This window comes from Acomys minous (genome assembly GCF_964271855.1).
Source record: "Acomys minous genome assembly, chromosome: 3".
Taxonomy (NCBI): domain Eukaryota; kingdom Metazoa; phylum Chordata; class Mammalia; order Rodentia; family Muridae; genus Acomys; species Acomys minous.
Genome location: NC_140485.1, coordinates 33,088,043 through 33,103,120, shown reverse-complemented (window position 1 = coordinate 33,103,120; position 15,078 = coordinate 33,088,043). Strand labels below are relative to the sequence as shown.

At 41.6% G+C, this 15,078-nt stretch overlaps 1 protein-coding gene across 2 annotated transcripts in view; it reads left to right on the top strand.

Annotated features, from left to right (window-relative positions):
- The window catches only part of CDIN1 (CDAN1 interacting nuclease 1), a 199,962-nt gene that overhangs the window by 50,701 nt on the left and 134,183 nt on the right, over positions 1 to 15,078 (top strand). For both annotated transcript variants that reach the window (XM_084776570.1, XM_084776571.1), the window contains exons 2-4: positions 3,269 to 3,314; positions 4,201 to 4,265; positions 12,484 to 12,544. In XM_084776570.1, the coding sequence (XP_084632696.1) occupies positions 3,269 to 3,314; positions 4,201 to 4,265; positions 12,484 to 12,544 (172 nt within the window). The remainder of the gene's footprint in view (positions 1 to 3,268; positions 3,315 to 4,200; positions 4,266 to 12,483; positions 12,545 to 15,078) is intronic.

Here is a 15,078-nt window from a genome sequence, read left to right as displayed (position 1 = left end):
TTCCTGCCATCAGTACTTCCTTTATCTTTCGACACAAAAAGAAAATTGTATTTTATGCAGCTAACTAAAAGAAAACTGCAATTTGATTTTTAAAGAAAGGAATATTACCTAAAGCCATTTAATTTGGTCAGATCATTTGACTTCTTGTGCCTTCAATTTTCTGCCAGGAACGCAAACTGCTCCACCTTTCAAGGTAGTCTGCAGAACAAACACAACCTCATCAATGCCTGGGCACCGGTGTTAGCATGCATGTCTCGCAGAGCCATTTTCTAGAAACTGTTAGCAAGGCACAATACCATGGAAATGAAGAATTTAGGTTCTGGAATTGTGTGGGTTTTTATTCACCACCTTATCTGGAGGCATAACTGTATATGCTAAACTCTTTTTTTTTTCCCCCTGCATTTTCTCATCCTTGAAATAGGGACATTAGTGCGGTGGGAGGTTGGGCAGTCATGAGTTAACCTCTCGGAACTGGGTTCTAGACAGATTCATCTTTGCTTTTTCTATGGTGGGAATTACATGCAGGAAACGTAGGGAGGCTGGTTCTAACTGAAAATACTTCTACATGGAGACTCCACAGCCTACTGCCTTTTGCTGCAGGTGTTCTGGTCACTGCCCCACCCGCTGCCTTCTGGCAGTTCACCCCATAAACTATTCCTGTTATTCTGGCCTACAGAGTGAATTCCTCACTGCCCTCTCTTCCCTTTCTGCTACCAGAGTGACAGGCCAGTCGTTCACTACACTCTTTAGTGCTGTAGCTTTGGGGTGCTGAGACTCCATCTCCAGTACCGCAAGTGCAGGGGAGGACACTGGTGTCAGTGCCCTCGGTTGCACCGAGCGTTCTCTTCTGGGTTTTGTCACATGTACTTGTTCAGGCTCTTGCCTTGGATGATCGACACATACTGGAATAGAGGGTTGGCTTGCACATTATTTAGCAGAGGTCACCGAAGCTTTGTTTTGCCAAAGAAAACCATGACATCCTGGGAGCCAGTCTTCCTTGTTGGTGTAATGTGAGTTGTATTCTGGGTTTGGGGTTTAGCCAGTTTTTTTTTTTTTTCTCAACAGTGTTTGTGAGTGGGACTGCTCTAGGTTCCTTTTCACAGAGAAACTTGGTTGCTCCATTAGTCTCCGCCCACAGTTTTAGCTAAACTGAACAGAGCATTTTAAAAACCTTCTCTAGTTAAGTACATGATCTCATCCAAAAGCACTGTCACACCATGACCCGCTTGGGACTGTTCATCTATCTATCGGTTTTTTTCCCGTGACAGGATTTTCTTTTGTAGCCGTGGTTACCCTGGAACTCACTCTGTAGACCAGGTAGACCAGGCTGGACTTGAACTCACAGAGCTCCAAAATTTGCCACCCTGCCTGGCATTTTTGTCTTTCCAACCAGTGCTTTTCTCATACTCTTTGAAACCTAGAAGGGGACCTCTGTACTGCCGAATGGTCAATAGCATCAGCCTATTTTGTACTACGAGGAGAGGGCATTTAACCACGTGTAGATATGAATAATTTTACTTTCTCGGAGTTGTTTACACAGATTGGACCTTCATTTTGGCGTCTTTTTCAGAAGCTTGTATCAGTAACCCTATCACCAAGGTATGTGATTTACATGTTAAGTTCTGGCAAGACACACACACACACACACACACACACACACACACACACACACACATACACTTAGTTTTTTTTTTTTAAAGATGGTTTCCAATTTTGAAAAGAAATTGAGAAAATTGGCTAATAAATTTATAATTGTTCTTGGTCATTTCTCAGTACTTTTTGGCATATTGAAATAGTTCTTTAATTATTATGTACTTTCTTTGTTGAACATTTATAGATCCCCCAACTCCAGAGATAGACTCCATCTGTCTCTCCCCCCCCCCCACCCCCCACCGCCTCTCTCTGGTCCCCATTGACCACAAGATAGTGTTTCTCTCTGTATCCAAGGCTTGTCTGGTACTTGCTATGTAGAACTCAAATTTGCAGCAGTCCTTCTGTCTCAGTTTCCAGAGTGCTGGGATTCTGTTATTAAAATTAACTTTGTATGTATGTGTACGTACATGTATGGCACACATGTGGGCGTCAGAGGATGTGAGTCCTAGGCACTGGATTCAGGTTGTCAGCACCTTTACTCACCGAGCCATCGTGCTGGCCTTATGGCTCCTCCCCCCCCCCCCTATAAAACCTCCTCATATAATTTGGTCCTGGTGGAGAGGGTCAGAAGCCAAATCTATGATGGTTTCCAGAAGCTGCCGTCACTGGCAGCTTGCAGACAAATGTAGAGTCATTTTTATTTCAAACTCTGAACTGGTGAAACACTTGGGAGGGTTCATTCATAAGTTTATATATATATATATATATATATATATATATATATATATATATATATATATATATATATAAAGTTGATGTTCACATAGTGTTGGCACACTGTGGAAGTCAAATTATTTAAATTGCAGTCTTTTCCTTTTGCATTTACTAGAAGCCTATATCAAAAGTAGTCATCATCACAATAGGATAAGGTGGGTGTGTCCACCAGGGGCAGTCAGAGGGCAGCAGTGGGTGTTGACAACATTTTAGAGAAACATTGTGTTCCATTTCTAAAGGGGACAGTTGCAGAAGCAAACTTCCTGTTTGGGAAGAAGGCGTCCCAGTTGGTTCACTGCCAAGTGTTTGGTGCTGTGACATCCTGGGTAACTAAGGCTAACTCTTGTCTTTGTGAGTGAGGCCTTCTTCAGACCACCACCTCCTGCTGCCTCCATTTCTGTTTTCAGAGCTTACCAGCAGGTGAAAATGGTCTACCAGTCTCTGTGCTATATCTGATTAAGACCAGTGTTTCCCCCTGAATCTGGTACAGTCAACAAGGTAAACCTGGGGATGCTGGCAGTCAGCGAAGAACGTGCTTTCTAATGATCCCAGGAGTAACTCATTTGCTTGTTGTAAGACACCTTTTTCTTGGGGTCCTTTGTAGTTATAAAACCCCACTTATAGGTTAGATATGGTGCAGCCATCCTGAGGTTGCAGGGAATTCAGATGATACGCCTCCTGCATCAGGACCAGTTCTTTCTCTCCATCCGCTCTTCCTCTCTCCTTGACCTCGCGGCAGGAAGCCTTTGTGTGAGGTTCTCATCTGGAACAACTTCTCCACACTTGTTTTCGTGTTCCGTTGGATTACAGGGCAGCAGGCCTACCTTTGAAGGTCCTTTCTCTTTTATTTCTTTGCTGTGCACTCCAGTAATTAACTTTGTCCTTCTTTTATTTGTTCCAGTCAATCGCAGGCCACTCTGCTGAGCATCTTCTCCCAGGAGTACCAGGTTAGAAGTTTTCTCCTTTGTGAGGGTTGACAGGTGCCTAATTGAATGATGAATGTCCCTTTATTTCTTTGTAATTGAACTGCCAGCTCTCTGATTGGGTTGGAGGATGTTCCCTTTTCCACATCAAGCACCGCCTGCGTCTCAGTGGAGGCCTGCCAAGCCTACCCATCCATCTGTCTAATAACATCTAGCCTTTGCTTATTTGGTGGACCTGTAATAAATTATGCTAAACCATTATTATTCTGACAATAATAATTTCCCTGTGTTGCGTGGCTCCATGTGCTAAATGTTTGCTGACTTGCACTGTCAGTGCCGCTTCCCATAGCTGACAGAGATGATGATAAATGACCACTGCTGGAGTGGCAGAAGGCAAGAGAGGCAGAAAATGGAGTCATTTATCATGAGATGACAGGTGTCAGTCAAGTGGCAAGTCTCTATGGAATTACTTTTTGTAGTTTTCAAATAAGTTGTTTTTAAGCAATGTTCTTCCTGGTTAAATATGGCAATTGGATTGTAAAGCCCGAGTGCAGAGGCCTGAGATGGAATTGAATTGAGGGGAAATTAATACAAAGGTTGAAAGAGGGAACAAGTTTTCGTTGCCCTCTGCAGCCCTAAGCAAACTTATTTAGATTCAATTACTATGACCCTGGTGGCTTTTACATATATACTGTACTTGTGGTACAGTCTGAAGACATCCCAGCCATGCAGGAGATTAAAATGCATAGATGTCATAGCAGGAAAGGAAATCCTGCCACCACCCAAGTCCCCAAGCCATTACCCATTTGCCCCATATGCTCGCCACTGGGATGACGAAATATGCCTTTGCTGTTCTTGAGCCTGATCTGTGACACAACATAAAGATGTTTTCTTGTGTGTTTTGTTTCAGAAACATATTAAAAGAACACATGCCAAACATCATACTCCAGAAGCGATGGAAAGTTATTACCAGAGGTATGACCTGCCTGCCCCACTAGAGGGTATCACAGTACCTGTCAATTGTAATAATTATTATGAATAAATTAGGCTACTAGACTGCCTTTCTATACTGTCGCAAGACTGTTATTTAAAACTTTGAGTTTATTTTACAGTACATTTTAAGTGCTTGCTTTGGCATGTGTGAAGAATACGGTGATAGTGTCAGTTTACATGTGTATACATGGACTGTATGAGATAAGCCCCCCTGTTACAGAACCTTATTTGGTTACTTGAAACTTTGAAAAAGTTACACACCTTTTATGGATACATATGCTTATCTATACATATGGCCTACATGTATATGTGTAAGTTTTCAAACAGATTTTTCATTTATTTCTTATTCAGATCAGCACCTGGCAAAAAATGAGATTAAAATCCAGTGTAATATTTGCCTCTTATCTGTTGGGCTAGCTATTTTTGGTATTTAACAAAGAACCTTCATCAAATAAGAACTTACGGTGACATATTATTTTATACAGCTATCGTGTTTTAATGGGGGCTTTATGTTTTTGAAGAAAATCTTGAGTTAAACCACAGCACAATGTTCAGAGAATATTTAAATTTTAGCTTTATTATTCTGAGACAAACAGAACCTTTAAAATAGTTCTGATTTTCTTAATTCTGACATTCATTACCATCATTTTGATATCTGAATAAATAACAATAAACTGTAATATAAGTACTAAATTTTCATTATCATTCAACTGTTGAGGGACTAGATTGGTTCATTTTCCTTGCTATAGTAAATAAGGCAGCAGTAAGCATGGGTTCAAATATCTCTATGGTAGGGTCTGCAGTGTCTGTGTTTAGGTCCAGGAGTGGAAGAGTTGGGCCATATCGTAGTTCTATTTTAAATTTTTTGAGGAATCTCCAAACTGACTTCCACAATGGCTGTATTAGTTGTCACCCCATGACCGGTGGAGGAAGTATTCTGTTTTTCTTTACATTTCTCCAGCATTTGTTGCTAGATTTGTTCATGAGAGCCATTATGACTGGGTGAGGTAGTGTCTGTTAGAAGGTCATTGAATTGTGTAGACTTTGGGGTCTGGTTAATTTTGGTGTTAATTTTTTTTACCTATTTGCAAATTTTTAAGTAATAAAGTTTATAAAATTATAAAAACAATTAAGGTTTAGAGAAGCTTTGAAATTGGATTTTCTTTTAAAAAATCATTCACTCTGCCACATGGCTAAAGATCTCCTTTGTTTTGAGTAGTTAAAGATATTAAAGATGTGTGAGATGTATAGATCACCACCCTCCATTCATTATGTCTAGAATTTCTTTCTAGACAAGTCTTTATAGGTATTGAGAAAGGTCATGGCTATCTTGTTGAAATTTACATTTATTTCCTATAGGACCTGCAGTAGTCTGTGAGACCTGGTATCTAGAGAAAAAAAAACTATACATATATATTGAAATGTTATTTTATTTGTTCACTTATTTGTATGACAAGAAGTAATTGTTTGTTTTGAGACAGGGTGTCACTATCCAGCCCAAGTTGGTCTCTGATTTGGCAGTTCACCTGGTTCAGCCTATGCTTATAGACCTCTACCACCGCATCTGTATACAAAGAAATACGTTTTTGTTTGTAAACTTTATATTTCTAGGCTGTCAGATAGAACCAGGGCCATGCTGAGATGTAAAGCCTTGTATAGTAGGAGAGGAAAGCAGTGTTGGAAGGTAATATGTACTCCAGTCTGGGAAATGTGAGGTGTGACGAAAAGTCACAGGGCTGCTCTCAAATTCATTTGCCTCACTGTAAAAAAAAAACTTTAATTAAAATGTCTTTTTCAAAACCATCTACATTAAAAAGCCTAGTTTAAAAATTAAAGTATATATGTATATACATATATGTATATATTTTAATATACACTCATATATATGTATATATATGTGTGTGTATATATATAACACACACACACACACACACACACACACACACACACACACACACATGCAAAGCCTGGTGGCACAAGCTTATAATTCCAGCTTTGGGGATGCTGATATAAACACAAAGACAGTGTTTGGGTTGCAGTTTGATGTAGAGCACTTGCTTAGCTTGTGCAAGGCCATGGGCTGAAAAAGAAATGTGTATATAATTACTGATATGTGGGGTTTTTTTTTCTACTACCTGGATAGTTTTCCTTTAAGAAAAATTTAAGTAAGTATAGTTACTGAGTACTGAGTAGGAGCAGTGAATATAGAAATACATTTCTTCCTTTGCATTTTTGAAATGTGAGAGTCTCAGTTATGGTGAGGCATGAAAACATTTGAAATAAAAGCAGAACGGAGGCTCTAATAGAGACTCAGAGGAAAGGCGTTCCCCCAGAGTCACGGTTCTCTGGCAGTTCCCTCCGTTTATGGGAGCCAGCCATGCTGTCACCTTTTAGGCAGAGCCACCATTGGAAATGTGCAGGTCGAATGTCCTGGGTTTTGCTAAGGTAAATTGGCTCTAAAAGATTCTTGTTTGTTTTTTAGGTGGTTAGAATAAAGGCCAACTGTGTTTTATCCACATATATTTAAGCAATGGGAAAGTGTTAATAACAACTTATTTAATTTTTGTTCCTTATGAAAGTAATACCACTGGCTGTGAAAATTAAGCCCCTTTGTGATGGCATAGAAAAGAATGAACGATTGCCCATAATTGTGCCAGTCAGAGATAACTACTGGTTAAAGTTTCATCCCAGCTTTCTGACAACCCATTTGTATATAGACGAGGTCGAATTACACGTACAACTATGAATCCTGGATTTTATTGTGGAAAAATGTATGTGATATAATATTATTTTGTAAAAAAAAAAAAAAAAGCCTTTTCATTTATTAGTTGCCTTTCTCCACCATGTAAAAGGCTGAATTTCCCACATTTTCCTTCTGAGGACCGAATATGTCCCCAGTGTTCTGATATTGTAAATAATACTGTGGTAAACATCTTTATGCTTGACTCATTGGCACTGGTTGATTTCTGTGTATGTAATTACTGGTGCAAACAATGCGAACATTTAGAAATTGATTATATGTTGCTAAATTACTGTCTAGAAGCGTCTTGGTTATGTTCCTGCCAGCAGCAGGAGAACCTCTGACTCCACATTCTCGCTAGTGTGGAGAGTATGTCATTTGGGAATTCAAAGTCAGGAGTTACCGTGAGAGTACCACGACTCACTAAGACGGACAGGAGCAGGAGAGTGTGTTCCTGGCCTTCCTCATGGGTGGGGAAGCCTGCTCAGTTGGGTGTTTACTGTATCCATTTGAAACCGGCTCTCTATTCTTTTGAACTGTGCCATTTTATTCTCACACAGGAGCATCCTTGGCCAAATTTATCTTGATTCTTCCACATTCACACATAGGCTTTTGGGTATACACGTCATTGGGCGACTAGTTAATTTTCTCATCGCTGAGTCACAGTTCCTGACATGTGTAGGCTACGGTAGGAAGGGTTTACTTTTACCTGTGGTTTGTAATTGTATTCTGCATGGTGGAGTTCATGACAGCAGAGGGGTGTGGCTGACACTTCTCCCTTACTGGGCAGACAAGGAAGCAGAACCAGGAGCTTAGCTCCTCTATCCGGTTGGGCCTTCCCTCCTCTGTCCCGTCCCCCCCCCCCCCGCCCCCCCTACCGCCCACCTCACCCCTGCATCCCACCCCCAGCTTCACTGGCAGCACCCTCAGCACCTCATTCACTCAGCTCTGGTGATTCTAGAGGCAAGTGGGCTGGTGGTGCATACTGACAGCCGCAGACGGTCAGACCTGTAAGTTCGCTAAAGAAGAAGCAAGTTTGGAAATCCTATCTCCCATCCTTTCTAACCACACTGGCTAAGGAAACAGCTTCCGTAGCTATATAGGATCGGATCAATTGAATTTTCTAAGATGTTGACATAGAGAAAAGAATTGTTGAGACCTGATATTGACAGTACATGATAAAACTGGTTTCTGAACATTGATTCCACTGTGATGCTAATCCTTAGAGTCAGCTTGCTTGGATTGACAAATGCCTGGGAAGAGAGGAAAACACGCTTCTCGGTTTAAATAACACAAGGGCATTTCTACATAGGAATAACTAAAGAAGAGAGACCCGCTATGCGGGTGGGTCACACCCTTCAATAGGCTACTGGGCTGTGTCTTTGGAGCCTATCTATTGCCTTGGGCCCTTCCTGTCTGTTTCCTGGCTGACATGAGTTGAGTATCCTCTTTCTTCCACCACAGCCCTCTGCCATGATTTGTTCTTCACCTCAGACGTGAGAGCAATGGAGCTGGACAGCCCTGCCCTGAAGCCATGAGCAAAACACAGCTTTTCTTCCTCAGCTTGGCTTTCTTTCTTTCTTTCTTTCTTTCTTTCTTTCTTTCTTTCTTTCTTTCAAGATTTATTTATTTATTATTTATACATATTCTGCCCGCATGTGTGCCTGCCTGCTTGCCAGAAGAGAGCACCAGATCTCATTGTAGATGGTTGTGAGCCACCATGTGGTGTGCTGGGAATTGAACTCAGGACCTTTGGAAGGACAGACAGTGCTCTTAACCTCTGTGCCATCTCTCCAGGCCTGGTTGGCTTTCTTGTTATAACAACAAAAAGCCGAAATGTCCAGTGGCACCATTTACTGCATATTTCTGTCCTGCCAGTACCTGCCCACGCACACGTGACAAAGGCACAATACCTGCCTTCAGCTGTTCTAGGGAGTGGAAGATAGCTGTGTCCCTAAATATATGAATTTCAGTAAGAGACGTGTCAATATAGTTGTGTTTATAGAGTACAGCCCAACTTTGTCAGTTATCCACATGGAGTGTCTGGAATAGTGGTAAACAGACCCATTTAGAAACAAGAGTGGCCTTTACTGGCTTGTTGGGAAATATCCCAAAAGGAGAGCAAACCGCAGCAGAGCTAGGGCTTTTTGCGTATTTTATGCTGGGGATTGAGACCAGGGCTGTGTACATGCTGGGGAAGGGCTCTTCTAGAGAACTGTATCCCCAACTCAACTGTTGTGTTTTAAAAATAAGTCCATGATGTCATGATCGTAGATCTCCCAATCAGACATCAGGAAATGGGTCTTCACTAAGGGTCTTTCCTATGTGTAGGGTGTATGTACATGTCCGTGTTGGTGTGTGCATGTGTGTGTGTGTGTGTGTGCGCGCGCGCGCGCGTGGTGGGGGGTGAGTGTGGGTGTACATGAGTATGGAGGCCAGAAGTTGATATCAGTTGTCTTCCTACATAGTGCTTCACATTTTTTTATTTTTACTTACTTATTTAGTTATTTATTTTTTTATTTGAGATATTATCTCTGAGTGAAATCTGGAGCTGAATGATTCAGCTACACTGGCTAGCCAGGGGGTTGTAGTAATCTTTCTCCCTCCAGCACTGTGGCTTGAGATGTGCGTCACTGTGTGGCCTGGGTAGATTTTATCAGTGCCTTGAGGTTGGATTCCTTATATGAGCTAGCAAGGAGCCTTTGTACTCACAGCGCTAGGGATTTGCACTGACTGGATGTATGGTGGGATTACTATTTGATCATCTTCTGATCCTTTAAACTTGGTGAAAGTTTCCACAGTGTGTTATCAATGTAATGAAGGATGCGTCTTTTTATGAAACCATGCAAGTGTGACTCAAAACAACACTTCCTTAGTATAAGTAGTTTACCCTCTAAACACACACCTGGCCTCTGGCTTCTTTTACTTTATGCAAGATTCAAGCAACATTTTCTTAAAGGTGGGCTTCCTGACCAACTCACCTAATTTTAAGTATTATCCTATATGTATGTCTTTTTTTTTCCTGTCTGGAGACTGTCATGTCTTTGTGATGATAGAGACAGGGGTATTTTATTCCCTGTTGCTTCTTCATAGCCCAGATTAAAGCCTAATCCAGAACTCTCAAAAATTTTGAAATATACATGAACGCTGAGTTTCAAAACCTAAAGCTGTGCACAGGGCGCAGGGTCTGAGCTCTTGGAGAGTCTGTGCTGCTCACACTGGTTGAGGCACGGCCACACAGGTTGACTAGTTTATTCTTTGAGCAGACTTGTCAGTGCAGTGGAAATTTAAGCTGGGGCTCTCAGCCTCCCATTTCCCAGGGGCTGTGTTCTTTAAACCACAGTTGGCATGTGTTGGATTCTTTATTTGTCTTTTGGGGGGCTGTTTTTATTTTTTCCCTTCTTGCTTCTGGACCTGTTTTCAAACCCACACTTGCTTTTCTCCCACCCGTGCTTCTGAAGCCCCTGTTTCCTCTGTAGCACAGTGATAATGAAGAAGGCCCCAGAAGACTGGTTTGCAGGATTTTGAAGGGGTAACACTCTCACGGCTCTCTCTATTGTTTGTGTTGACTCTGCCTTGCATATGTTATTCCATTGCAGTATCTGCTGCTGGCAGTTAATGCCAGATCTCATTTACTAACTTTATTTGAAAAAAAAAAAATCAACAATGAACCATATTCAGTCAAATAAGAGAAATTAGAGAAAATACCCTTCCATGATTTTGCTAGGTTGTCTACTGTAGCTTTAAAAATTGTTTGATTATTAACAAAGAAAAGAGTATATGTGTGTATATACTGTATAATTATCCATTATAAGCCAACAATTGTGGTAGGTATAGTAAACCAAATGAGGTATGGTTCCCCAGTCCTTATAAGCCTGTCAGCATTACACTAGGAGATGAGTTTGAGACAGACAGGAAATGTAGTCCTCTTCTTTCCAGTGCTTTGCTCTCCATGGCTCAGTTAACCTGTGCTCATCTGCTCTGTTCTTCTTCTTCTGACCTGTTCTCAGAGCAGTAGTAGCCTCAAGCCGGACTACACTGCCTGTCAGTCATCTCACTTCCGCTTATGATATAGGCCTTATGTGATCTCACATAGGTATTACACGAAAGTTGACTAAAGGTCAGTAAGAGAGAGACAGAACGGCATTTATATAACTTTCAATGTAGCATGGTGTTGTATTGTACGTCTCTTACCCTGAGTTATAAGCTGATCTTTATGTTGGGCATATGTATACCTAGGAAAGCATCATATATGTAGAGCTCAGCGCTCTTCATCAGCTTGGGCATTCACAGAACATATTGGAATGGATCTCATATATTAGGGGATGTCTCTGGCTCTGCACCTCGTTAGTCCATGTGTTGTGATTCAGAGGTGTACAGGCTTCTTCCATTAGCATATGGAGGACAGTTAACTTACTTATGGGTGGCGGGCTGAGCAACATGGCATTGACCCTGCGTCCGGAGTTAAAATGGGTGAAGGGCCAGTGTAGCCAACAGTGCTGGGGATGAGGCTGGCCAGGTAGGATGGCTAGAAACTAGATTCTGGCCAGCCCTACTGCCTCAGGCCTGTAATCCCAGCTTCTCAGGAGGCTAAGGCAGGAGAAACACAGGTTCAAGGCCAGCCTTGGCCATGTAGTGAGTTCAAGGCCAACCTGCCAACACAGTGAAACCATGTTTCAAATTCAAAGTGCAAAAGGAGTGCTAGGGATAGAGTTCTCTGGAAGAGCCCTTGCCTATCGTGTGAATCCCTGGGTCCCACTAGTACAACAACAGCAAAAAGTTCCAGGTTATAAAGAAACTCAGAGCACCTGGTGGGTAGTGCCTGTGCAGGCTTGGGATTGGATGTGGGCTTGCTTTCAGAGTTCTTAGTGGTAGTGGATGCCACACTTAAATTCCAATTAAAGCAAACTGGCCTGTGTCCTATGCTTGGGAGAACCTGGGGTTTGTGCTTGCTTGCTGGTTGCAGTGTAGTCTGATGGTGCAGGCTGGGGCTTATTACAGGAATCTATGGCGGATGAGATGGTGGCTCCTATTGCCTGTCAGTGGTGTAAGGCCTTAGTGGCATGGGTGTCTACATGCCTTCATGCTTTGTGTAAACTTGTGAAAGTCAGCTTGCCTCCTTCCCGTGTGATGGCGTGGAGTGCTATGGGTAGGAAATCTGAATGTCTAAATCTTAAGTTCACCAGGAAGGAAATCACCTCTGTTTGCTTACTTCTCAAAGTTAAAGGCGCAATGGAGACTGGTGTGGCACTGCCTCCGGCCTCCCCTCCATGAGTTGGTTGGTTTGAGGTAGGCTGTCTGCCATCCTTTCCCTTCGCTGCTTCGCTGTGATGGTTGCACACTCTAACAGGACTTGAGCTTGGCGTTTGCCCGGGAGACACATGTATACCCAGGGGACACCAACAAGTCTGAGCTGGCCTTCCCTTGTTGCTGGGTGACCACTTGCCTTTGTCTGTCTAGGTACCTGAATGGCGTGGGGAAGAGCAGAGCGGCCCCCGTGCTGCTGGAGCTGGCCAATGAGGTAATGTTATTGTTATGATTTTATTTTAAGCCTGAGCTAAACCTAAGGGGCCTATCTAGAGTAGTGCTACTCAGAATTGTAATTAACTTTAAAAAAAAAAAAGATTTTTGAGGTGTGTTAGACATTTAAATTGCTCCCTGGTCCCTTTGTACTTTTAATAATTGGACAAAGAACTTCATGAATTAATAAATCAGTTGATATAATTAGTCTACTTCTTTTAAGGCAAATGTACAAACAGCTTCTTTGCTTCTTGTTTTGTGGAAAATTTCAACCAAACATCTCCGAACATGCTCTTAGGGTTGGTTGCCTTAATTTAGCATGAGAAATACCTATGTCAAATGAAGAGATGCGTGCCAAGAAAACCTATGCTAACTATTATAAAAAAATGAAGTGAGAAATTTTATATTTGACGATGTATCATTTACTTGATTCATTTTTCTGTTTGTAAACTTTTATTATAATAAAGGATACAAGCCTATGGAAAAGCACCTTCCCATAAAGAAACATAATATTCTTATTAACACCCAGTATAAAGTGATTTATGGAACTTATTTGTTAACTCTGATCTGCTCCTGTGTGGGGAAACAGCTAACAGCCTAACATTTTCTAAAGGAAACCCTGAAGATTTCCTGTGAATGAAGAAACTGCAGAAAGTTCACAATAGTTGCAGAGAGCCTACCGAAAAATAAAATATTTAATTCCTAAACTCTAAAATATTTATCCACTGTAATGAGAGCAATACAATATTGAGTCTGAGTTGGAATGGCTTATGCAAACCTCATAGGGACGGCACGAAATGCACACTGTTTCTGTGTTGTGTTCTAATGGAAAACAGAGAGGCAAAGGCAGAAAATGTGTGTTTGCATTAAAGATGACTCTGTGCAGTGGACATTAAGCGTTGCAGGAGAGGCAAGTTCTCCGTGCTGCGTTAGGAAGGAGGGATGGCTTCTCTTGCAGCTCATGTCTGCTGCACACTGCCACAATCAGCAGAAGAGCAATTGCCCATCAGGTGCTAGACAGTTGGAATAGCCCGGGAGAGTCTTCACAGTCTTGATAGGATAGTTAACACACAGAATGGGTTTGTCTTCTCTTCCTAGCAACACATGCATTTTACTTCGTTATTTCTAGAGCCGGGTGGGTGGTAAAGATCTCCAGATCTTTAACATCTCACTACTGTTGTTGCTCTTCTAAGTTGATACTCTTAGTAACTTGAGGTACCGCAGCACTAAGCAGGAGTTTAGTGATTATCCTTTGTGAAAGAGAGGAGGGAGATATAGTAGCATGGTAGGTGCATCTGGGAAAATGTGATGCGGATGTGGAGCTTGCTTTCTTAGGTGAGCACATTGATGATGGAAGTTCTCTAAAGCAGCACGTTTTATTTGTTTGAATTCAATGCCAGGGGAGGGAGGGCTCCCCCTTTCTGAGAACTAGGGGAGAGGAGAAGAGGAATGAGGGGGAGAGGGTGGGACTGGGAGGTGACAAGGGAGGGGGCTGCACCTGGCATGTAAAGTCAGTAAAATAAAAACAAAAATAAAAAAATATATATTGTTATTTTTATGTGTGTATGGATGTTTTGCCTGCTTGTGTATCTCTGTATGTTGTTTGTACCTAAAAATCCATGAAGGCCAGAGCAGGGTGTCAGATTCCCTGAAACAGGAGGTACAGATGGTTGTGAGCCACCATATGGATTCTGGGAATCGAACCCAGGTCCTATGGAAGAGTAGCCAGTGTTCTTAATCACTCAGCTGACTCTCCAGCTGCTCAACCAAATTTTTAATGCACAGTTCTATTGAGCTTAGTTGATGGGACTGGTCTCAGCTTCCATCTTATAATTGTATGGATAAAGCTAACCCATCACAGTAAATTTCCCCACATTAATATTTACTATTTACCATGAATATATAGCAATGTTCAGCCTCCCCCAGAGTTGTAGTTATTTAGAGTTTTTTTTTTTTTTCTCCCTTCCTTTTTGGTGCCCAGTTAGTAGAGCAGAGGAAACACTTTACATATGATTACTAATGCATTAGGGGAATTTGGAGAAGGGTGGGTACCAGATTATGCCTTCTAAACATTCCAGCTCCCATGTTTATGTGCTAGTGAATACTTAAAGGACATACACTTATATCTGGTGGCAACTGATGTGATGGTAATATTTTATGAGTCAATATATATTTAATCAGTGGAAACTGTAAAAATTGATGAGGAATATGTAACTCATACATTATATTGTGCAGCACCTCTCTTCTTAGACAAAAGCACCTTGTTATTGTTGATTTGGGTGGGATACAGGATCTAGGTAGCCATCATCGGTTTGGTAAATGTCTCAATACCGTTTTTTCCCTGATCAAGCCTGAAAATGAACATTTTCAGAAATCTCATTCTGTTAGTGATTATATGATCCGTCATTCTGTTCTCTCCACACAAATATTTTCAAGTTGGATTTGAAGCACTATGAATTTTACTTACATGCTAAATTCTGACATGAAGCATGATGGCCCTATTTCCGAGAAAGATGGACACATGATTAATATGAA